Below are 25,296 nucleotides of genomic sequence, written 5' to 3' on the forward strand. Positions count from 1 at the left end.
TGTTCATCACCAACTCCCAGAGTTTACTCAGACTCATGTCCATTGAGCCGGTGAGTCAGTAGCGACAGTAAATGAACACAGGGATAGATGAATGGATGAATTGCAGTCCACCTCTGTGGGAAGAAGGGTTGGCATGTCCCCCAGACCTGTGCTCTGGACTGCAGCACGTGTGCCCACGTGTTCCACGCTTCCCAGGCCCAGAGGCGCAGCTGCTCCCGCCTCTCTGCTTTCTTGGTTTTCCCTGACCTCACCCCGTGCCCCCCGGTTTCCCATTCGACTCCTTTCTGCCCCCTTTCTTCCCACGGCTCCCCTCAGCCTCCTCAGCCCACCTCCCAGAAGAACATTTGCAACCTGGGGTTCCTTTCCTCCCAAGGCACCCGTGTGAGAAAAAGCTTCAGACACAGTAGTTACACACACACACACACACAGAAAGATTTATTTTTCATGAACCGCAGTGACTAACAGGGTCAAAAAATAGCACAGACATTCCAAAGAAGGGGCGCGCGGAGCAGCGGCTGCCTCCTCCACCATCTGTCCAGGACCACCGATGGGGCCTCAGAGGAGGCCGCTCCTCCCTTCTGGAAGCTTCCTCCAGCCTCGCCTGGATGCTCTGGGGACAGCCCTGGGCTGAGAACATGAGTCTGTGAAGACCCTGGCTGGAGATGGAAGGAGTGAGCTGAGGGAAGCCCGTTCCATCCACCCCGCGCTCTGCCTCTGGAGCTGGCTCCATTCCAGCCAAGGTCAGCACATCCACTGACATCAAGCTGGCTTCTTCCTGCCCCCGCGGCTCCTGTCTTGTCCTTTACGATCTGCGTCCTCCAAGAACAAAACCCGGAATACACACGCCGCGCCCTGGGCCCACAAAGGCCCCGCCAGCATCTCCATCCTCGAGGCCTCCATCCTCTGGCGCTGTGGCTGTCCTGTCTGCCCCAGCACCCGGCCCCAGCCCCTCAACCCAGCAGGAGGGGCCACGGGGGTCCCACCCTGATGGGGAGGTCAGCAAAAACCCACCCAGGGTTTTCCACCCCAGGCAGCCACCGCCCCCCACCCCCACCAGGAAGAGGGCCACTGACCCTGGAAAAACAAAGGGTGCTGAAGAAAATGCTTATAAATTCAAAACAAGGTTGGCAGGCGTGGGAAAGGAGTCAAGGGAACCTCTGAAGCTCTCTCCCATCTCCCCCTTGGAACCAGGGACTGTGGCAGAGGGACCCAGGTTCCAGGACTTCTTTAAGCTTTGCACGCCAGCTGCCTTGAGGAGGGATTCCCTACAGGGAGCCTGGGTGCACACTCACACTTCTCTCTTAACGCACGGACCAGCCGTCAGAGCCCCCCAAACCAGTGGGGGTGGACTCATTCTAAATTGCCTCCGATGTCCCTTCTTCCCTCAAGGATACTGTGTGAAGAGCAGAGATGTGCAGAGCAGGGGGTGTTCATCCAAGGGACAAGTGACCCAGGCACCCAGCTCTTCAGGTTACGCCCATCCTTGTTGACACACGTGCACACACACAAAGCGGGCGTTCCCCCCCCCCCCCATCAAAGGGACCCTTGGCAGCCACTCAGGACAGCGCCCAAGAAGAATGTCCTGGGGATGTCGGATGGAGAGACAGGGAGAGGCCGGCTGCTCACCGGTCTGGAGGAGGTTGGAGATGAGGATTTGGGGAGGGGGCCCGAGCAGCCTTTAGACCAAACGCGGATGCCCCGTCTTTCTCCTTTCCGCTTCCCAACTCCCCGCTCATACCGTGAAACCAAGGAGCCTGCTGCTGCACCAACCCCACTGCCTTCCCGTCCCTGCGGAAAACAGAGGATGAATAAAAGGGGCTAAGGACACATGTAGAAAGAGTGTCTAGTCAGTGGGCTGCAAGAAGGGAGGCCCCCTTCACGCATCGCTCGACCTCCAGGGCCTGAAATGCTCGTGAACCCATCCAAGCTGGAGTGAAGCTCTGGAGCTCACAGCTGCAGAGTCAGGAGCTGCAACTTTGCTGACATCCAGCCATTCTCAGCCAGGTCCATTCCCTCCCCGGGGCCTCAGGGACAAAGAGCCTGAACCGGGCAGTGTGTCTGCAAGCTTCAGACGCCTTAACCCTTAGGGCCCCTTCAGAACAAGGAGGTAAAAAGAGAGAGACAGAGGGGGGAGGCGGAGGAGCCGTGGGGGAGGATGTGGGAGCCAAAAGGTAAGGATTCAGAGGAGAAATTGCACTTGGTGGGGGCGGGGAGGGGAACAGAAGGAGGAAAAGGGGGCGAAAACCAAAAGGAAACGGTGGGGGAAGCTGGAGATCAGGAAGACGCTGGGGGGAAATGAACTTTGATGGAGCCGGGAGGCACACCATTTCAGTTTCAGGGGCGGGGAGGGGAGGGGGGGGATGGAATGAACTTTGGTGGAGCCGGGGCGCACATCATTTCAGTTTCAGGGGCCGGGGAGGGGAGGTGGGGGATGGAATGAACTTTGATGGAGCCGGGGCGCACATCATTTCAGTTTCAGGGGCCGGGGAGGGGAGGGGGGTGATGGAATGAACTTTGATGGAGCCGGGGCGCACATCATTTCAGTTTCTCGGTTTTATCCGCACGGAGAGAAACTGAGGCTGGGAGGATTTCAGAGCCGGGCAAGGTCAGTCTCGCGGAGACTGAGTGGCGGAGCGCGGGGTCTGCGGGCTTCCATCTCTTTCCCTCTAAAATCACAAACCTCTGAAGAAGCACTTCCCCGGGGGAAAGCAGGACAAGACCGACGCGGGGAGGAGAGAGGAGTGGAGGGCACGAGAGAAGGGGCGCCCCCGCCCCCTCGCCAGCTCCCCGCCCTTCAGACAGCAAGGGGCCCCGGGCCCGGGCGGGGGCACCCCGGCCCTAGTCCACCACGAGGGTCTCCTGGCTGTAGGGGATGGACTTCTCCGGCGTCGGCTCCCCGCCCTTCCCCGCGCCGCCCGGCCCGGGGCCCTGGCTCTGCCCCGACGACGCCGAGGAGGAGGAGCTGGCCGACTTGTCCCCGCCGCCGCCGCCGCCCCGGCCGCCGCCGCCGCCGCCGCCGCCGCCCGCGCGCCAGGCGCCGCCGCAGCCCCGGCGGCCCCAGCAGAGCACCGAGGCGCAGGCCTGGCGGAAGCGGGGGTCGAAGAAGGCGTAGAGGAAGGGGTTGAGGCAGCTGTTGACGTAGCTGACGCAGGTGCAGTAGGGGAAGACGTTCATGAGGAAGAGGTCGAAGGCGCAGGGCCAGCGCAGCAGGCTGCCCAGCACGTAGAGCGTCTTCACCAGGTGGTAAGGCAGCCAGCACAGCGCGAAGGTGAGCACCAGCACCGCGATGATGGCCAGCAGCCGCCGGCGCTTGCGCAGGCCCCGCGCGCGCTCCTTGCCGAAGTGGCCGGCCACCGTGCGGCCGATGCAGAAGTAGCAGGTCAGCATGACGGCGAAGGGCCCCGCGAAGCCCAGCGCGGTGGACGAGACGCCCAGGCCCACCTCCCAGGCCCACTCGGCGTCGGGGCCGGCCACCAGTGAGTAGTCCATGTAGCACTGCACCCTGGTGGCGTTCTCCGCCTGCAGCACGGCGCCCGTGGCGCGGAAGACCAGCACGGGCAGGGCCAGCAGGCCGGCCAGCGCCCACAGGCCGCCCGTGGCCAGGGCGCCGCCGACCCGCGGCCGCAGCCGGGCGTTGGCCACCGGCCTCACGATGGCCAGGTAGCGGTCCAGGCTGAGGCCGGTGAGGCAGAAGACGCTGGCGTACATGTTGACGAAGATGAGATAGCTGCTGAGCTTGCAGGCGAAGGCCCCGAAGGGCCAGTCGTAGTCCCGGTAGGTGTAGGTGGCCCAGAGCGGCAGGGTCACCACGAAGGTGAGGTCGGCCACCGCCAGGCTGGCGATGAAGACATCGGCCGCCCGCCGCCGGTCGCGGCCGCTGCGGAAGACGGTCCAGAGCACCAGGCCGTTGCCCGCCGTGCCCAGGACGAAGACCACCATGTAGATGGCGGGGATGAGGGCGCCGGAGGGCGGCCAGTCGGCGTACTCACACTCAGACTGGTTGTCCGCCCCATAGTAGCCGTCGTACTCGCCACCGTCTTCCATGCTGCGGCGCGCAGAGGTCAGCCGGGGTCCCACCCCGGGGTACCGGGCTCAGCCAAGCACCCTGAGCTCCGGCTGGCAGCCTCGGGGAGGCGAGCCGGCAGGGCCGGAGGTGTCCAGCGCTTCTCGCGGCGGCCGCAGCAGCTCCCAGGACCCGGGAGGAGGAGGCCTGGCTCCTGCAGGCTTCCCTCCAGCGGCCCCAGCCTCTGCTCAGACACTTCCTCGCGCCCTCCTGAGCCTCTCTCTCCTCCTTGGCTGTTCCGCCCTCCTCCCACCTCCAGACCAGCCCCTCACTTGGGAGTCTTAGGATCCTGAAGTTACAGCCCACTTTTTTTTTTCTTTTCTTGTCACTGGGCAAGTGGACCAAATTGACCCCTGCCGTGCTGGGCAGGATGTTATCTGTGGTTTGCAGCCTGCTCTGCGCCTGACCCAGCCTCTGTCTCTCTCTCCCTCTCTCTCTGGATTCCTCTGGGTGTTTGCAGAACCTCTCATCAGGCCTCTGCTCCCAAACCCCCCCTCCCCCGTTCTCACCCCCTCCCAGCCCCTCTAAATGGGGCAAATTATGCAGATTGAAAGCCAGCCTGAGCTGGAGCTGGGAGGGTAGGGGGCAGGAGGGTGTGAGATTTCGCAGGATGGTCCGAGCATCTGGCAGGCCCACCTGGCAAGCCAGTCCAGCCCCTCAGGTCCGTCTTCCCCGCTCCCCTCCTGCCCTCCCAGCCCCCACCCAGACTAGACTTCCCCCTCCACTCCCCTGCCCGTCATCCTCTGTAACACCTCAGCTCTGAGCCTCTCCGGGAGGATGTTTGTGCTCTACAGACGCAGTGACAGAGAGATGTCTGTGGGATCCATCGGCTGTTAGCCGAGTGCAGATTCCAGAGAGCGCGGGAAGTGTCAGAGGATGCCGGGCCAGGGTCACAGCAGAGAGAAACCCTAGGCTGAAGGATGTCTAATCCAGCCATCGGGTCTATGGGGAAACTGAGGCTGAACCAGGTAAAGGTCTTGCCCAAGGTCACAGGATAAATGTTCTCTTTGTTTGTCGTTTTGCTTTTCCTCTGCTCCGAGCACCAAGACATGCCTGGCATGTAGTAGGTGGTCACCAAATGGTGGTTGAATGAATGAGTAAGTGAGTGGATGAATTAGGATGTGAAGGAAAAGGGGAGTCCATATATGGAAGAGTGGCTGTTTGAATTACTATGCAGTGAGAACACAGATACATTTCAGTCCTTGAGTTCTTCCTGCTCTGCATGGACCAGGAAGTTTCTATAAGACCTTGTGGGGATCAGGAAGTTAAAACTGAAGGAGGAGACAGAAAAAGAGGCAGTCGATGCCATGGGCACCATCCCATAGAAACTGACCTTGCCCTGTCCATTTGCCTCTCCAGGACCTCTGGGCAGGAAGGAGGGAGCGATGCACAAGATAGGATTCAAAATTGCCATCTACGTTGGTCAAGAGTGAGAGGGAGCAAAATGAGAAGAGTCTTGGCCACCTTCAAAGCACAAGGCTTACAAAATTAGAATCCGTCATCTCAAGCAACAGTTGATCCGAAAATCTTCTCCAGGGGTCTTCAGCCAGGAACCCCAAACTGAAATACTCACAAGGGCCAGGCTAAAAATGTGTATGGGCAAAACCACCAGTTTGAGACAATAGGGAGAGGTAGAGACTGCGGCAAACTGGAGCGAGCACACTGCATCACACAAATGAACTTATTTACAGAAAAGAAATAGACTCAGAGAAGGAACCCAAGGTTTCCAGGGGGAAGAGTAGGGCTAAGAGACAGTTAGGGAGTTGGAGATCGACATGTACACGCTGCTATATCTTAAATGGATAACCAGGGATGGTCCAGCGGTTAAGAATCCACCTTCCAAAGCAGGAGACTTAGGTTCCATCCCTGGTGAGGTAGCTGAGACCCCACAGGCCATGGGGCACCTAAGCCCATGTGCTAGAGCTACTGAACCTGCAACTCTGGAGCCTGCAAGCCACAACTAGAGACACACCCAAGGTGCAGCAACTAAGTCTGATGCAGACAAATAAATAAATAATCTTTAAAACTGGATAACTGGCAAGGACTTGCCGTCCAGTCCAGGGAACTCTGCCCAGTGTTACGTGGCAGTCTGGGTAGGAGAGGAGTCTGGGGGAGAATGGATACATGTATATGGGTGAGTGGGTCAGTTGGCTGTGCGCCTGAAAGTATCATGGAATCGTTAATCGGCTACACCCCAATGCCAAATAAAATGTGTCAGTAAAAAAAGCAAGGTGAGAAAATGAAAAACAAAAATCCGCTCCACCACTCCATCAAAAGGAGGCCTCTGGAGCTCCCAGTGTCTGGTTGCCACCCAGAAATGGGGAATCTAGCTTGACATCTTTTTTTTTTTTTTTTTTTTTTAACCTAATTCCAGATTCTAAATGTAGTGGGAAATTCTCATGTTTGTAAATTTGGGGGACTCCACTTATAAAAATGATTCGGCAGGATAACTAAAACATGTTCCCAGGCCCCCACGCGGTGCACTTCGAGTGGGAACTTACCCGGAATAGAAGGAAGCAGAAAAACAGGAAGGACAGGTCAGGAGGAAGAAACATGAAATAAAAAGACATGGAAATGAAAACAAGCGAGGTCAGAGCCTCAGGGTGCAGTGGGGAGAGGCGGGAAAGGAGCGGGAGAGATAAGGAAGGCCCTAGGATCTTGGACGGCCTTTCCCCAAAGGCAGAGGAGAGTGTGTTGCTCTTTCTCATGAAGACGGCATATTGTGCACTTACCGCGTGCTAGGCATTCCTTGAAGCATTTCCTATTTTATGTCTTCTTTATCTCTTTTAATTGGCAGAACCCCTCTCGAAAGTAGATGCCTTTATTCATCTCTGTTTACAGATAAGGACGCTGAGGTACAGGAATGTGACGTGATTTGGCCAAGGTCAAATCAGATTTTGAACCAAGTCCATGAACTAAACCACTACGTTCCCAGAGGAAAAACTCCAATCCATTTTAGTTTTTTTTTTATCAAATACTTTCTGGCCACTCCAGGCAGCATGCAGGACCTTAGTTCCCCAATTAGGGACCGAACCCATGCACCCTGCACTGGGAGCGAACAGTCTTCATCACTGGCCCAGCAGGAAGTCCCTCCAGCTCTTTATATTGAGGCATTTGTCCTCTGCTGAGCGTCATAAAAAGATAGGACGGTACTAGGGTATCCAAGATTTATGTTAAAACAACCTCTCTTTGGTGAAATTAAAGAGATTAACAAATAGCTTCGAGATCCTCCCAACTCTTGATTGAACTGGGTATGAGACCCCCACCAGGCAGCAGACAGTGCATCTGAAAACTGCCCTGACACCAGCCTTCCCCGAAGAGGACCCCCCTTGTCAGATGCCAGGTAGAAAGTTAACAAGACCGGCCTCTGGAAGGGCTGCCGTCTGCAGCGTGGTGGTCCGGGCACCCGAGAGGATCCACCTGGGGCTTCCTTGATCTCACAAGACACACAGCAGGAATTGCCTGGGGTCTGCTTGCTCCGACACGTTTGTCTAACGAAGTCTGTGCAGGAGGACTTCCCTGGTTGCCCAGTGGTTAGGACCCCGAGCTGCCACCACGGGGGGTAGGGGTTTGATCCCCAGTCAGGGAACTAAGACCCCACATGCTGCGCGGCTCAGCCAAAAGATTAAAAAAGAAAAGGACAGGCACACCTCACTTCACTGCGATATTTAAATAATCAACGAGGCACGGGGAGCTCTGCTCAGGCAGCCTGGATGGGAGGGGGTCTGGGAGAGAAGGGATGCATGTGTATGTATGGCTGAGTTCCTTTGCTGTCTACCAGGAAAAAAAGATAACAAAAAGATAATGGAGAGTAAAAAACAAAGTTACAGGAACTGAATGAGCAAAAAATAAGAAGAAGAAGAAAGCCATTTAAAAGAAGAAGAAGAATGTACAGGGGGCATGATGGCTGTCATTGTAACCCAACAGCAAGCTTGGATGAGAATGGTTAACTTCCAGCCACGTCACTGGAAAAGACCCTGATGCTGGGAAAGACTGAAGGCGGGAGCAGAAGGGGACGACAGAGGAGGAGATGGTTGGATGGCATCACCGACTCAATGGACATGGGTTTGGGTAAACTGCGGGAGTTGGTGATGGACAGGGAGGCCTGGCGTGCTGTGGTCACAAAGAGTCGGACACAATTGAGCAACTGAACAACAGCAAGACTTCATCAATGATGACCTTGACCTGTGAAAAGGGACCTAAGGCCTCATAGGGACCAGTTCAGGTCAGGTCGCAAGAGATGGCCCTGTTATGAATAAAAATGACTGCCCAGGACCTTCCAGGATAAAGGCCAAAATCAAGACTCCCCGTGAATCCAGAGCTGTTCTGGTTCTCTCAGAAAGATGTGCTCTTTGCAGTTAGGAACACAGAAGGACGGGAGCGAGTGAGCTCAGAGCGTCCCCCAAATCAGCCAGCTGTTCTTGGCTGCTCCCACTTGAATCCTGAGGCAGACAGGAGTCTGAGACCCTGCGGGAGAGGATGCTCACCCGTCTCTTTAATCCTCTGGCCTCCAGGCTCTCTGACTCAGAGAAACAGTTAATCTCACCAGAGGAACCAGACTCACTGAAACGGAGGGACTAGGGAGCTAGGCCCGGGAGGGGGCCATTGACTGGGGCCAGAGGGGCTGGAATGCTGATAAGATCTGCCCCTCCTCCCCGCCCCGGCCGAGAACAAGCTGGAACCAGATGGTCTGAGCGCCCCCAAGATGGCAGCCTGCACCAGCAGCCAGCCCGCCTCCTCTCCCAGGCTGACACCCGAGGCGCCTGGTCACCCAGTGCAGAGACGGAAGTTGGGTCAATGGGACCAGTCTCGGGAGGCTGACCTTACGCGCCCCGAGGGCTCAGAAGTCACACCTCCCCAGAATGAACTTATGGTTGCCACGGGGGAAGGAATAGTTAGGGAGTTTGGGATGGACAGGTACACTCTACTGTGTTTAAAGTGGGTAATCAACCAGGACCTGCTGTAGCCCAGGGAACGCTGCTCCGTGCCACGTGGCAGCCTGGATGGCAGGAGGGTTTGGGGGAGAGTGGATACGTGTATATGCATGCACGAGTGCCTTCTCACCCCCTGAAGCTATCATAGCACAGTTAATCGGTTATACCCTAATACAAAATAAAAGGCTTTCTTTAACTATAATAAAAAGTGTTTTTTTTAAAATAGAAAGAAAAAGAAGTTAGCCCTCCCCGGGCAGAGCATACCTGGGCAGAACCTGCTCTTCATTTCTTTCCCCTTCAACCTGGTGCTGGTGGTCTGCTGAGTTAGAGCCGAGGGAACGTGTGCTCAGGGAAAGGGTAGAAAAAGGCCGTCACCTCAGGGCGGCTGCGCTGAACCGACGAGGGTAACTTTTGCTGAGTCGACTAGAAGCATCTGCCCTGAGGCATCTGGCAGACCTGCAGCAAGGCCAGAGCCTTGGCCCGTGTCCCCCTGGGCTGGCCGGCCCTGGAGAGGCCGGGCGGGTTTCCCAGGGGCCTTCTCCCTCTCCTGGGTGATTTCTTCAGGGTATTGTGATGAGCCTGGCAGCCCGGCGCCCCGGACCTGCTGCGGGTTCCTTTGAGGAGCGCCCAGACTGCTGGGGGCAAGGGGGTTTCTGAGTCAGGGAATCCATTGCCCTCACCCACCCCACCCTCAGGGTTGTGGTCCCAGGCCCAAAAAGCAGACACTGGCTTGGCCCAGGCTGTGTGTGTCTGTGTGTGTCTGTGTGTGGTTGTGTGTGGCCGTGTGTGGCCGTGTGTGGTTGTGTGTGGCCGTGTGTGGTTGTGTGTGGCTGTGTGTGGCCATGTGTGGATGTGTGTGGCCATGTGTCGCCGTGTGTGATTGTGTGTGGCCGTGTGTGGCCGTGTGTGGTTGTGTGTGACCGTGTGTGGCCGTGTGTGGCCGTGTGTGGCGGTGTGTGGTTGTGTGTGGCTGTGTGTGGCCGTGTGTGGTTGTGTGAGCAGTCGGGAGCTGGGTGTGCCTGGGTATGCATGTGTGTTGACTGAGGGCTCTGTGAGGACAGGAAGGGCGCCTCTCTCTGAGAGCCGGGACGAGGGCACCGCGGAGCCTCGCCTGCCCGGCCCCAGGCCAGGACCTCAGGGGGGACGCCTGCCTCCCCACCCCGCAGACTCACACTCCTCCCCGCCGCCCATGGCAGCCCCCGGCTCCTAGACTCTGCTTTGCACTCCAGCGTCAGGACCCACCCAGGCCGTGGGGCCTTTGCCCCCTTCCCTCGGGCACCAGCGTCGGGACCCACCCAGGCCGTGGGGCCTTTGCCCCCTTCCCTCGGGCACCAGCTGCACTCCTCACAGCTGGATGCGGCCTCTGAGCGGGGCGGGCGGGGCGGGGGAGCGGGCGGGGAGCCCATCTCGGCTTATCTGACCACAGCAAATGGCCAGCTGCCTCTGGTCACTGAAGCGGACCCCCGTCCTCAGGGGCCCCTTCTCCCCCAGGCCATTTGGTGCTCCTTCAAAGCCCCAGCCAGGACGCCAGGACTCTGGGATGTCCTGGGATCTCGGGAGAGCAAATGCAGGAAAACCCACTGGCCTGGGGGCCAGGAAACATGAGCTTTTTCATGTTCCAAGAGGACCAATTTCATCTTGATCATGAATTCATTCACTCAGTAAGCAAATACTTACTGAGCAGCTACTATACTGTGAACAATTTAGACCACATCCCTGATCCCCTGAACATACCTTCTAGAGGCAGGAAATGGACAAAATAAATAAGTCGTCAGTAGATGCAATGATCAGAAAGTTACGGACAAAGACAGAGAAAACACAAGGAAATGGTCAGCTTTTGACAAGGTAGACCACCGAAACCTGGGGCCCGCCTAGGAGTCGCCAATGTTCTGGCCGAAACCTGAATGACTGGCTTGCTGTGTGACCCTAGGCAAGGCTCTTCCCCTGTCGGAGCCTCAGTTTCCCTGTCGGTCCGTGAGGATGCTGAGCCAGCAGGCACTAGTTTTCTGCAACTCTGGGGACTGTGGCTGTGGCTCCCAGAGGTAATTGGAGAAGTGGATTTCCTGTTAAAAAAAAAAAAAAAGGTCAAAAGAAGGAAGCAAACTGACTCTCTGGGTGGAGAAGTCAGTGATGGGCAGTGTCGCCTTCCCCGTCATGGAACCAAACCCCATCTAATGGGCTGTTGGTTAGACTGTCAGCAAGAAGAGGGGTCTGGAAGCCTCTGCTTACCTCCACACCTGCCTCTCTCACCTCTTTACCCATCACTGCCCACTTCCCCCACGACTGAGCACAGCGCCCTACCCCTGGTCAGTCGCTGAGTCGTGTCTGACTCTCTGTGACCCCATGGACTACAGCACTCCAGGCTTCCCTGTCCTTCACTGTCGCCCCGAGTTTGCTCAAACTCACGTTCACTGAGCCGGTGATGCCATCCAACCATCTCACCCTCTGTCGCCCCCTTCTCCTCCTGCCCTCAATCTTTCCCTAATTCCCTGAAAAGACCCAGCCTCGGGGTCTTTTCCAGCGAGTCAGCTCTTCCCATCAGGGGACCAAAGTATTGGAAGTTCAGCTTCAGCCTCAGTCCTTCCAATGAATATTCAGGACTGATTTCCTTTAGGATGGACTGGTTGGATCTCCTTGCAGTCCACCCTAGACTTAATGGATCACTAATAAATACGCAGGAACCATTGGGCTGCAGCCAGAAGGGGCACCATCTCTATACCTTCAGAGGCGCCCAGGGCTTTCCTTAAGACCACCTGGATGGGGGGTCAGATTCCCATGACTTCCAAGAGGAAAGACTCCTAAAAGGCACTGAGGCCGTTGATTCCCAAGCTGAGGTCAGGGGCCCTGTGAGGACAGATAACGGGAGAGAGGAAGTCTTTCGGGACCAGCATCAGCATTTCATAAAACCTGGTGCCCCACCGCCCCCTGAAGGAGATCACCCCCTCTGCCTGCTTGGCTTGGATTTCACGCCTTGACGCTGACTCTGGTGACTCCATGCTGCCCAGGGTGCCCTGGTGAACGAAAGCTGGGAAGATGCATCCGTCATTATTGAACACATGGAGTGGCCTGGATAAACAGACTCCTCCAAAGTGATAACTCCTTAGCGAGGGGAGGTCAGAAAAGTGGGCAGAGTGGCCTTTGCTGGTGAGGAGCTTGCAGCCGCTAATCTGCTGTGCACACTTGACTTTGCCGAGGAGGAAAGTGAGGCCGGAGGAGGGAAGGGGAGCACCTCCAGGCTTCCCCACGGGACCCAGCCCCCCATCCCTTGCCCCCCTGGGCCTCCCCCTCCCATCCCTGGAGGTCGCACCCAGAGGAAGCCCCTCTGTGAGGCTGGGAGGGGAGCGGGCCTCGAGCAGGAGACAGCAGGACAGGAAACAGCAGGGCCCGGAAAGAGGGCAGGAAGGGGCGGCCGGGCCGGACCTCCACTCACACCCCGCTCCATCAGCCTGCAGGAGAGCCGCCCGGTGTTGCCAAAAATGTTTACAGTGAGTCTAAACTAACAGAGGTGCCGGACCAGCGCTGACAATGGGAGGATGTGTGGCCCGGCCGTCCAGGGGAGAGACCAACGCAATCAGAGACGGGAGCCTCGAGGCACTGACGAGGAAGTCAAGGCTTCCCCCCCACCCCGGGCCAGAGCCCGAGCTAGCCCTGCCCATCCAGGCTGCCTGCAGTCCATCCCCCTGTCCCAGGGCGGGAAGGCATCCCAGGGTCTCAGAGCTGCTCAGAGCGCCGTCAGCCTGCCGCCCTGCCCCAACCCTGGAGTCTAGGTTGCGGCTTCACATCCTCCGTCTGTTACACAGAAGCCACATGCGCCCCACACTGCAGGGAGAGCAGTCCTCCTCATGTTGTATTTTATACCCGCAGCTCAACCTCATTCGCCCTGGCCAGCTTTCGAGTGCTTGATAGCGACTGCGGCGTGTAGGTAATGTGCAGAAACGTCCTCCACGGCACCCCGGTCCAAGGGCCATCATTCAGTGGCTTCTTGAATACCTCTGCTGACCAGACACTCACTGCTGCCCTGGAAGCGCATTCCAGTCCCATCTGGAGCACCCCTGCTCCACCCACAGGCCTCCTTCAGTGGAGCAGAGTGGTTCAGAGCCCAGAGCTGCCGCTCACCAGTCGTGCTGTGTGGCCATTGGGTGAGCCGCCCAGTCATTTCAAGCCTCAGTTTTCCCGTCTGTACAATGGGAATCATTGCAGTGTCTACCTCACAGGGTTGGTATGAGGTTCCGCAAGACAGTAGCGATCAGGTACTTGGAGACAATGCCAGAGAGGCAGAAAGACATGGGCAGAAGTACAGAGATGCGAAAGAAAGAGCAGCAAATGTCTTGGGGCTAAAGACAGATAAGGCTGGGAAAGCCAGCCACCACGTACTGCCATTACAGAGACATCGAGGAATTCCCTGGCAGTCCAGAGGATAGGACTCTCACTGCACTCACTGCCAGGGGCCTGGGTTCAATCCCTGCTCGGGGAACTAAGATCCCAAAAGTCAAGGGGCATGGCCAAATAAAACAAAATAAAAAAGAGACACTAAAGAGCTGGACCGGTGCATTACCCACTCACCACAGTCGCTATCAAGCACTTGAAGGGTGGCCAGGGTGAATGGGGATAAGTTGCAGGATAAAATACAATGTAACAGGGACCTCCCTGTGGTCCAGTGGTTAAGGCTCTGCCCTTCCAATTCAGAAAACGTGGGTTCAATCCCTGGCCAGGGAACAAATGTCCCAAATGCCAAGTGGAGCTGCTGATGAATAAATAAAAATGCCATGTCAGATAGCGCATTGGTAAACTTTTACATTGATTGCACATCAACTGATGCTTTGGATACATTGAGGCAAATAAAGTCTGCAGTAAAATGAACTTCACTCATTTCCGTCACTTTTTTAGTGTGACTATTGGAGAAAGTAAAAGTACATCTGTCGTTCCTATTATTCCTATTATTACCCCTATGGGGTAGGGCTGAGCTAAGAGGACCAGATCCAAGCTTTAGGATGGTCACTCTGGAGACCTTCCAGGTGGTCCAGTGGTTAAGTCTTCACCCCAATGCAGGAGGCCTGGGTGCGATCCTTGCTCGGGGAACTAAGATCCCACAAGCCACACGGCACGGCCAAAAATAATAATAATAACAAATGAATAAAAACACATAATTAAAAAGAGATGAAGGCATCTTTGAGGGGTGTCAGAATAGAGATGCTTGTTAGGAAACAGAGGCAGCTGTCTGGACCCAGGCCTGGCCTATGGAGAGGACTCGGGGATTTTTTGGCCACAGGTAGATTTGAGAGGGAAGGACTTCTCTTCTTAAGCACCACACAAATGCAACCGCTAGTAGTAGGTGAAACTTATCAACCAAAGCAATTAATAAAGCGCGTCGGGCACGGCCCACACACGGAAATGCTCTTCCCAGTGTAATTTCACAAAATGTTTAAAAATTCATTAAAAAAAGAAAAAGGCTATGTGCTAGAGAATTGATGCTTTTGAACTGTGGTGTTGGAGAAGACTCTTGAGAGTCCCTTGGACTGCAAGGAGATGCAACCAGTCCATCCTAAAGGAGATCAGTCCTGGGTGTTCATTGGAAGGACTGATGCTGAAGCTGAAACTCCAGTACTTTGGCCACCTGATGTGAAGAGCTGACTCATTGGAAAAGACCCTGATGCTGGGAGGGATTGGGGGCAGGAGGAGAAGGGGACGATGAGATGGTTGGATGGACATGGGTTTGGGTAGACTCTGGGAGTTGGTGATGGACAGGGAGGCCTGGCGTGCTGCAGTCCATGGGGTCGCAGAGTCGGACACGACTGAGCAACTGAACTGAACTGAACTGTAAGAGTCTGTGAAGTTCTCCTTTTTGGAACAACCTATAAAGTCATATTTTTTTTTCCTTGTTCTTTTTTAATGACACTGTCTTAGTTTTTCAGGCCAGGAGAGGTAGCTGAGCTACCTGCCCACGGCTTCGGGAGCTGCCAGTGGGACAGTCAGCTGCTGGGTGTGAGCACAGACGGGTCCCTGTTTGGACGCCACAGGGCTCCGCTGATGACTTTCCCATCAGCTCCAGGGGTGCCACAGGTATCCAAGGGCTGCGATCTTTGCCAGGAAGGCCCGAGGCAGGTGCTCCAGCGTCTCCCACCTTTGTGACTGCGGGGGCCCAGGGCTGTTTGGGGAGATGGACGTGAGCACTGGGGACCGTGCAGCGCCGCACAGGAGTGCAGAGCGACCCCTGAGTTACGGGTTGCTGGGGCCCGGCGGGCAGCGGCAAAGCCCCAGACGGCTGTGCCATGCTGCCCTCTGGTGGACAGAGCTGGAACTCAGCCTCCACCTTCCTCTGAGCCCGCCTGACTTCTGGCCCTGCCGCTGGGCAGAGACTCCACCCGCTGAGCCCCCCGGGGGCTCAGGAAAGGCAGACCTGTCCTTCCTCTAAGCTCCCAAGTAATCTTGGAATTGCCAACGCCAGAATCTTCCAACTCTGGGGCTGTGCTAAGAATCCTTAGCAAAGAGGTGCCTGGGAGCTCAGTGGCTAAGTCATGTTGGACTCTTTGCAACCCACCGACGGCAGCCCACCAGGCTCCTCTGTCCATGGGATTCTCCAGGCAAGAACACTGGAGCGGGTTTCCAATTCCTCCTCCAGGGGGATCTGTCTGACCCAGGGATCGAACCCGCATCTCCTGTGTCTCCTGCATTGGCAAGCGGATTCTTTAGCACGAGTGCCACCTGGAAAGCCCAGCAAAGAGAACTCACAGTCAAACCAGCTGATGATTCCAGGCTTGACCGTGTCTTACAGCTCAGCTCAGGCCTTCAGTCTCCTGGAGAGTCAAGTGCTAGGCCCCGACACGCAGCTCAGAGTTTTGAGCTATGCGTTCTTTGCTGAAATGTGGTTATATTGCGCTGCAATTATCCAATATCATTTTATGACTCCCATATAGGAAAGGAAATGTTCCTATCATTTTCTCTCTGGAAGATAGCTGCGTAAAACCCAGAGACATTGAATCATCCTCGATATTATTTATGACTCTTCAACAAGCATGTCATTCTCTGAAGATACACATGAAAAGTAAAAGCATAACTCTGTTTCGTTAAAGAAAATTGTGGACTTGAAAGAGACTAAGGAATCTTGGTTAAATAAACTGTCACTTGAAAAAGGTTGAAGGTTTAGTCCTGAGGCAAGTCTCACGGCTGGGCACCCAGCGCCACCTTGTGGCTACTCACAGAACAGCAATGCCAGCCTCCACTCAGCCTACATGACCCATCCAGCCTGTAGGAGAATATAACTGAGACTTGATCAGGATCTTCTCTCTTCATCAAATTTTGAAACCTCTCCAATTACACCCACTAATTTGTAGCATGAAAAAACAGGCAGAAGCACAATCGAGTGGGCCCAAGAAAGAAGTGTGAATCTAGAAACATTCTTTACCCGTAACTCCTCTAGCTCAGCTGGTAAAGAATCCGCCTGCAATGCAGGAGACCCCAATTCAATTCCTGGGTCAGGAAGATCCTCTGGAGAAGGGATAGGCTACCCACTCCAGTGTTCTGGCCTGGAGAATTCCATGGAGTCCAGGGACTCACAAAGAGTTGGACACAACTGAGCAACTTTCACTTCACTTTTCATAACCCCTCTTAGCTATTCCAGTCTTAGCCACATAGAGATTTAATTAATGACATCTCAAAAGGTGTGCATGCCTTCCTCTTTTCCTCTCTCTAGAAACACCTTTCCCTGTTTCTCGGGCCCCAACCGCTCAGATGAGGAGTGATCTCCAGCACAGACAGGTGTGGGACAAAGCTCGTCGGTGACCGAGCCAGGCCGGAGTTCTGGGCTCTCGGGACTCACTCAGCAAAGGTTTCCTGGGCTCCTCCTCCGTGGGAGATGCTACGCTAAGTTCACTTGTGAGCCAGAGCACTGTCAAGGCCTCTACCTTCAGAAGACGGGGAGCCTGGGGACACACGGTCTTCGGAAGCGGGAGCCCGGTGTGTCTCCCTTACCTGGCAAAGCTGTAACGCTCGCCCTCTGCACTTCACCCACACCTCTGTCTGCAAGATTTGACGTGGCATTGATGTAGAGACACTGAGTTTTCAGAAAAGACAGAAAGAAACAAAGAAAAGAAGGAAGGAAAATGGAGGGATGAAAAGAGAGAAAGAAAGGAAGGAAGGACAAAAAAAAGACTGAGAGGCTTGTGGGGGAGACAGATTTCTAACTGTCAGATTAATCTGTCTAACCGACAGATTTCTAAATTAGACAGATTTCTAACTAATGATGTAAAAAAGCAAACCTGCAAAAGTGGAAGGAGAATTATTTCCACAGCCAGAGTTTACATCCTGATTCCTTGAGGCTCTAAGTACTGAAAAAATTATGACCTCCTCCACAATCATTTTTTTTTTAAGATTTTGTGATATGGACCATTTTTTAAGCCTTTATTGAAGTTGTTACTTGGGCTTCCCAGGTGGCACAATGGTAAAGAATTCACCTGCCAATGCAGGAGATGCAAGAGATGTAGGTTCAATCCTTGGGTCAGGAAAGTCCCCTGGAGTAGAAAATGGCAACCCACTCCAGTACTCTTGCCTGGAAAATTCCATGGACAGAGGAACCTGGTGGGCTACAGGCCATGGGGTCACAAAGAGTCTGACACGACTGAAGTGACTCAGCATGCAAACAACACCTCTTAAACATGGGCTGGACCTACTGACTTGCTTCTATAGTCCGTGGGATTGCGAAGAGTTAGACACAGCTGAGCACGCACACACAGTATTGCTTCTGTTTTATGTTTGGTTTTACGGCCGAGAGGCATGTGAGATCTTTGCACCTCACCCAGGGATTGAACCCGCACCCCTTGCACTGGAAGATGAAGTCCTAACCACTGGAGTGCCAGGGAAGTCCCCACAACCAATGTGGAATAAAAACAAGCAGAATCAAAAGATAAGTATTGGGGGATTCCCTGGTGGTCTGATGGTTAAGACTCCATGCTTTCACTGCTGAGGGTGCATGTTCAGTCTCTGGGGAACTGAGACCCTGCAAGTCTGCAGCACGGCCAAAACAAAGCAAACAAACAAAAAACAGATAAGGAGAGTGAAATTTCAAAAGTCTTGTCTTTCCCATGATGATTTCTTTGAAATGAGCATCTTACAAAAAATTAGGAGTGACCGTGTTTCACTAACACCTGAAATACAAAATACATACTCAGCCTGCCTCTTGGGGAATCCAGGACTGGAGATATATATATACATATAAGAATTAAGAAAGACTTCCCTGAGAAAAGAGTAACTTCTCTGGGAGCATCAAGATGAGAAGGCAGATAGGAGAAAAGGCTGGCCAGCACTGGGCAGAGCATGTGCAAAGGTCCTATGGCAGCCTGGAGATTCAGAGAGCTGAAGCCAGAAGTCAGCGGGTGAGACTAGACCAGAAGGCAATGCGGAGCGTGTCCCACGAGGGGCCAGGAGCCAGGGCACACACGGTTTTGTGGGCCACCTGGAGGCGGTTCATCTTTGTCCTCCAAGCCCCGGAAAGCTGTCAAAGGGCTGAAGTTAGCAGGGTGTGTGACAAGATCCAGTGGGTGTTACAAAAACCTGCTTGGGTTGTATGTGGGAAATGGATAGGAAGGAGTTCAATTAAGTGATGCTTGTCCCCAGAGAAGATGAGAGGAGCCTTGATTAACAGCACGGGGGTCCGAATGGAGAGAAGCGAGTAGATTGCGGAGACAAGTGGGATCAGAAGCAGGTCTAAGGACAAGGGCGCTGTCAGGGCGCCTCTCAGGTTTCTCTCTTGCTGGAACTGAATGAATAGGGGTGTCATTCATGGAAACGGGGTGTGGCAGGAAGTGGGACGTGAACCCATCGAGTCCCCGTATGGGCCACTTCAGACCCCCTCGGGCCCCTCTCCCTTTGGCTCCAGCTCTGCCAGGGCTCTGAAGGGGCTGCAGGCACCGCTGGCGGGACGGACCGGCGGACGGGCGGACGGGCGGACCGGCGGACCGGCGGACGGGCGGACGGGCGGACGGGCGGACCGGCGGACGGGCGGACGGGCGGACCGGCGGACCGGCGGACGGGCGGACGGGCGGACGGGCGGACCGGCGGACCGGCGGACGGGCGGACCGGCGGACCGGCGGACGGGCGGACCGGCGGACGGGCGGACGGGCGGACCGGCGGACGGCTCCGACCGCCGGCGCAGACCACGCCTCCTCCCCGCCCACGCTGGGGCTTCCTGTTGACATGGCCGCTGCCTGGAGTCCTCGAATTCCGAGGCAGAAAAACAAAAGGGTGAGCACCCCAGGGGACCAACTTTTGACCGCTGGGAGACCGAAGCCAGTGGAAAAATTCTTCCGGCATTCTCTCCCAGAGGGCTGGTCTGCGCAGGAAGTTCATATAACTCAGAGAAGTCTTGCTCCATGTGGGCCAGTTCATAATGTGCATCGTCTTCTTAACGTTCCCTTCTTCCTGCCTCACGCTTCTTATTACTTACTTATATCCCTTATTAGAATTTAATAGGATAAGTGATATTCTATCACTTATCACTTACTTCTACTTACTTCTTATTACGTACTTCTATCTTCTCTCTGGGATTTTATTCCCTAATGAAATTTATTAAGACCGCAGAAGTCCCCTGCCTCAGACTTTTCTCCTAGGGGACCTCAGTCTAAGCGGTAATCAGTTCAGTTCAGTTCATTCGCTCAGTCGTGTCCGACTCTTTGCGACCCCATGAAGCCCAGCACGCCAGGCCTCCCCGTCCATCACCAGCTCCCAGAATTTACTCAAACTCATGTCCATCGAGTCAGTGATGCCATCCAGCCATCTCATCCTCTGTCGTCCCCTTCTCCTCCTGCCCTCAATCTTTCCCAGCATCAGGGTCTTTTGCAGTGAGTCAGCTCTTCTCATGAGGTGGCCAAAGTATTGGAGTTTCAGCTTCAGCATCAGTCCTTCCAATGAACACCCAGGACTGACCTCCTTTAGGATGGACTGGTTGGATCTCCTTGCAGTCCAAGGGCCTCTCAAGAGTCTTATCCAACACCACAGTTCAAAAGCATCAGTTCTTCGGTGCTCAGCTTTCCTCACGCGGTAATATAACCCCGCAAACTGTAACTGGGGACGCAGCTGCAAGACTAGAGCTGGGGCGCCCAGCCTCCCCCGCTACAGCCCACTCCCAAGGTGCAGCCTCTGGACGCGTCCACGGGACAGAAGCAGACGTGATACGCTTTTTCTGGGTCACATCTTTTTTTATTATTATTATTTTTTTTATGGGAGTATAGTTGCTTTACAAAGTAGTTTTATTTTCGTTGTACAGGAAAGTCAGTCAGCCGGACGCGCACACAGATCCCCTCCCTGTTGGGTCACCGCAGAGCCCTGAGTAGGGTGGCCCCTGTTATCCGGTAGGTTCTCATCAGTCATCTGTTTTATTTATAGTAGTGTACATGTGGGCTTCACTGGTGACTCAGACTGTAAAGCGTCTGCCTACAATGAGGGAGACCCGGATTCAGTTCTTGGGTCGGGAAGATGTCCTGGAGAAGGAAATGGCACCCACTCCAGTACTCTTGCCTGGCGAATCCCATGGACAGAGGAGTCTGGCGGGCTACAGTCCACGGGGTCCGCAAGAGTCGGACACAACTGAGCGACTTCACAGCGTATATATGCCAGTCCCAGCCTCCTAATTCATCCCACCCCCTCTTCTGCCCTTGGTGGCCACACGTTTGTTCTCTATGTCTGTCTCTATTTCTGCGTCTTTTGAAAAGGAAATTGCCAACTCTTCACTTTCTTCACCCTCCCCCCGCCCTTGGTCTGGAACACGATGGCCCAGGTGAGTCAGCTTTGAGCGGGTGGAGGAAGACAACATCTGCGGGAGTGGGAAGCAACTGGGCCGCTCCTGGAGGAGAACTGAGCTGCTCGCCTGCCTCTCCGTCTCACAGCTCGGCCTGCACTGTAACCCGCAGGTAGGACAGAGAGGAGGAAGGCCAGATCTGGGGGAAGCCCAGGAGTCCAGCTTCAGACAGTCTATATTTGAGTAGCCTTTGAGAGATCCAAGTGAAATGGCAGCTGATCAGTCAGACATGAACCTGGAACTCAGAAAGGAGGTTTCGACTGCAAATATGAGTTTGTAAGTCATCTCCCTCTCTCGTGTGGCTGGTAATTAAAGTTTAAACGCATCCAAGGTGCAGGGAGAAGAGAAGGGAGCCTGTGGCAGGCAGCTGCTAGGATGGCCACGGTATAATCTCCACCTCCCTGTAAAGAACCTGTCAGTACCGGAGACATAAGAGACACGGGTTCGATCCCTGGGTTAGGAAGATCACCTGGAGGAGGGCATGGCAACCCACTCCGGTATTCTTGCCTGGAGAAGCCCGTGGACAGCGGAGCCTGGTGGGCTACAGTCCATAGCATCACAGACATGACTGAGGTGACTTAGCATACAAACAATATCTCTTAAATGTGGGCTGGAGCTACTGGCTTGCTTCTAAAAAACAAAGGATAGTAAAAGTGATGGGTTGTCCTTGCCAGGATTAGATTACAAAGTCTGGCTTCCACCTTGGCTGTCCTTTCCTCCAGTCACTTGCTTTGAGGGATGCCCACCATGGTGCAAGCTGCCCTATAGATGGACCCACATGGCAAGGACCCAGGGAGACCTCTGACCAACAGCCAATGGGAGCCTGACACCCTCCGTCCAACATCCTGTGAAAAAACGACTCCTGCCAATAACCACGTGGAGGAGACCGAAAGCAGCTTCTATGGTCTTGGTGGAGATTTCGGGTGATGACTCAGCTCCAGGCAATATCTTCACGGCTGGTGAGATTCCTGCCAGGAGACACCTAGCTGTACAAGAGGCAGACTCCTGACCCAGGGAAGCGGATCATGAAAGCCTGCTCTCTAAGCTGCTGAGTTTGAGGGTCCTTTGTTTCTCAGCAACTGAAAATGAAGGCAGAGTCCAGGCCGAGGCCTTGAGGACCCCTCTCAGTGGCGGGCAGAGAGGAACGCACCTGCAGAGGAGGGGAAGGAGGTGGTCCACGTGGGTGTCCAGTCACCGCATCCAGGAGCAGAGGACAGTTCAAGGAGGAGGGAACAGTTGATGATGGTGGGATGCTGCTGACAGATGGACTAAGATGAGAGAAAAATACCTGACGGACACAGAGACGTGGAAATCCCTGCTGACCTTAGAAATAAGCTGCTCCTTCAGGACAAATGGGCATGGAAAACCTGTTTAAAGTCGCTGAGGAGAAAGTTGGAAATGTCCAAAACTTTTACTAGAACTTTGGCGGGGAAAGCAAAAAGAATCAGAGCAGCGATTGGAGCCGGATGGAGCTTTTTTTTCTTTAGTGGCAAAAACTTGAGTTTAAAAGCCAGTGGGGACTTCCCAGATTACAGGATGAGGGGTTCTGCCAGCCCCCCAGGAAAGAAGCTTAACTAATGACAGTTACTAAACCCAGCTACTTCAAGTCCCTGGGAGTTGTCCTACAGGAGGACAGCAAGTGAAGAAACAGTTATTCAAGAACTAAATCTCATGGAGAACAGTAAGCATCTGTGAGACTTGAACTATAACACATTCCCTCTCTCCACGTCTCAACAAAACAACGGCAGCTCCAATCTGAACAGCTGTGCTTAAAACATGAGCCCTCCTACCCCCTTAGTTCCCAGTCAAGGTGTAAACTGTTTCACTGTGAAAGGCAAACAACTGTCGTTTCTCATTTCCCCAAACTCCAAGTTGTAGAAGCAAAACTCCTGGCCTATGCGATCGTGCTAAATCACTTCAGTTGTCCGACTCTGCGACCCCGTGGACCGTAGCCCGTCAGGCTCCTCTGTCCGTGGGATTCTCCAGGCAAGAATACTGGCGTGGGTTGCCTTGCTCTCCTCCAGGAGATGCATGACCCAGGGATGACCCAGGCATTTCCTGTGACTTCAGGCAGATTCTTTCCCGCTGAGCCACTCTTGGCAAAGGCAATCAAAATATCAGGGTGCACTTACCCCCAGCAAGTCTTCATCATGATCGGAGAGAGGCTCCATGCCAGGCACTGCCAGCCAAGAAGAGGGGGACCCTGACTGCCCTCACCCGAGTTCACGTCAAGAGAGGCAACCGGAGGACTTCCCTGGTGATGGAGTGGATAAGAATCCGCCTGCCAATGTGGGGACATAGGTTCAATCCCTGGTCTGGGAACATTCTGCTTTCCACAGAGCCACTAAGCCTGTGTACCACAACTACTGAGCCTGCGCTCTAGAGCCTCCGAGCCACAGCAACAGAGCCCACGTACTGAGATGACTGGACCCTGAGTGCCCCAGAGCCTGTGCTCTGCAACAAGAGAAGCCGCCTCAATGAGAGAGGCCTGTGCACTGCAACTAGAGAGTGGTCCCCGCTCCCCACACCTGGAGAAAAAGCGGCAGTGGCATCAAAGACCAGCACAGCCAAAAAGTTTATAAATAAACTTACATGGAAAAAAGAAAGGCGAGCTGAGAAGACTCGAGACCACCCTCTCTGCTCAGTGCCCTGCTCATAAATCAAGAGTGTCCTCTGAAAAAGTGGACCACGGTCCCTGCCCCCAGCTCTGGAGAAAGACTTCAGAGATTTCACCCCAGAGGAAAGGCAGTAAGAAATGGAGAGCTCCATAAAGACAGACAGCACTGACATTTATTTCAGTGGGTAGAATACAGCCTCCATGAATAAACCCTCACATGTACAGTCAATTGATTTTTGGCAAGCATGCCAAGACAATTCAATGGAGAAAGAAAAACCTTTTCAACAAATAGTGCTAGAGAATGGTACAAAGGAATGCTGTTGAATCCTTATCTTAGGCCCGATAGAAAATGAACTCACAGCGGTGTGTGCGCGCATGCGTGCGCAGTTGCTTCCGTTGTGTCCACCTCTGTGACTCCAGGGACGGCAGCCCACCAGGCTCCTCTGTCCATGGGATTTTCCAGGCAAGAATACTGGAATGGGTTTGCCATTTCCTCCTCCTGGGGATCTTCCCAACCCAGGGTTTAAATTCCCACCTCCTGCATCTCCTACATTGGCACAAGGAGTCTTTACCACTGAGCCACCCGGGAAGCCAAGTCACAATGGGCCAATATCTAAATCTAAGAGCTAAATCTATGACGTTGTTCATAGAAAACGTAGGAGTAAATCTCATGACCTTGGATTAGGCAACAGTTTCTTAATATGACACCAAAGCACAGACTGCAACATCAACAAAGCCCCAAAATGGGTAAATTGGGTTTCATGCAAAATTTAAAACTTCCTTGCATGTTTTTATCCATGAAAAAAAAAACCACCATCAAGAAAGCAAAAAGACAACCCCTAGAACAGGAGAAAATGTTTGTAGTCATATTGCCAATAAGAGGCTTGTATCTAGAATATAATAAAGAACTATTACAACTCAATAATGGAAAGATAAATGACCCAATTAAAAACTGGCAAAGGATCTTCACAGGCATTTTTCCAAAGAAGATATAGAAATGGCCAATAACCACGTGGAAAGATAATCAACCTCATTATCCATCAAGAAAATGCAAAGCAAAACCACAATGAGATACCATTTCACACTCACAAGGAGGGCTGTAATCAAAAAGGGAGATGATAACAAGTGTTGGCAAGGATGTAGAGAAATTGAAAACCTCACGCACTGCTGGTGGGAATGTAAAATAATGCAGCCACTTTGGAAAACTATCTGGCAGTTCCTCAAAATTAATGATAGAGTTACCATGTGCATGCGTGCTAAGTCACTTCAGTTGTGTCCGACTTTGTGACTCTGTGGACTGTGGCCTACCAGGCTCCTCGGGGATTCTTCAGGCAAGAATACCAGAGTGGGTTACCATTCCCTTCTCCAGGGGATCTTCCCAACCTAGGGATTGAACCTGTGTCTCCTGCATTGCAGGTGGATTCCTTATGGCTGAGTGACCAGAGAATGCCTAGAGTTACCATCAGTTCAGTTCAGTTCAGTCACAGTCGTGTCCGACTCTTTGCGACCCCATGAACCCCAGCACGCCAGGCCTCCCCGTCCATCACCAACTCCCAGAGTTTACTCAAACTCATGTCCATCGAGTCAGTGATGCCATCCAGCCATCGCATCCTCTGTCGTCCCCTTCTCCTCCTGCCCTCAATCTTTCCCAGCATCAGGGTCTTTTGCAATGAGTCAGCTCTTCTCATGAGGTGGCCAAAGTATTGGAGTTTCAGCTTCAGCATCAGTCCTTCCAATGAACACCCAGGACTGATCTCCTTCAGGATGGACTGGTTGGATCTCTTTGCAGTCCAAGGGACTCTCAAGAGCTTCTCCAACACCATAGTTCAAAAGCATCAATTTTTCAGCACTCAGCTTTCTTCACAGTCCAACTTTCACATCCATACATGACCAC

At 54.0% G+C, this 25,296-nt stretch overlaps 1 protein-coding gene and 1 long non-coding RNA gene across 3 annotated transcripts; one reads left to right on the top strand and one right to left on the bottom strand.

Moving 5' to 3' along the window:
- Nucleotides 1–413: 413 nt before the first annotated feature.
- On the bottom strand, nucleotides 414–4,333 carry APLNR (apelin receptor). Its single transcript, XM_043481865.1, has one exon. The coding sequence runs from the start codon at nucleotides 4,042–4,044 to the stop codon at nucleotides 2,839–2,841; it is 1,206 nt and encodes a 401-aa protein (XP_043337800.1). The 5' UTR covers nucleotides 4,045–4,333; the 3' UTR covers nucleotides 414–2,838.
- A 14,718-nt stretch (nucleotides 4,334–19,051) lies between these two features.
- LOC122450404 lies at nucleotides 19,052–24,631 on the top strand. 2 transcript variants are annotated; one of them, XR_006272114.1, is made up of 3 exons: nucleotides 19,052–19,233; nucleotides 20,255–20,339; nucleotides 20,700–24,631. It is a non-coding gene; the product is annotated as an uncharacterized LOC122450404 (long non-coding RNA). The 2 variants fall into 2 exon arrangements; XR_006272113.1 differs by having other exon boundaries at nucleotides 20,765–24,631.
- Nucleotides 24,632–25,296: the final 665 nt, after the last annotated feature.

This window comes from Cervus canadensis, chromosome 11 (genome assembly GCF_019320065.1).
Source record: "Cervus canadensis isolate Bull #8, Minnesota chromosome 11, ASM1932006v1, whole genome shotgun sequence".
Classification (NCBI taxonomy): Eukaryota; Metazoa; Chordata; class Mammalia; order Artiodactyla; family Cervidae; genus Cervus; species Cervus canadensis.

What these genes read in the sequence shown, in the direction of transcription:
- APLNR (XM_043481865.1), bottom strand. Translation starts at nt 4,044, where the DNA reads ATGGAAGACGGTGGCGAGTACGACGGCTACTATGGGGCGGACAACCAG.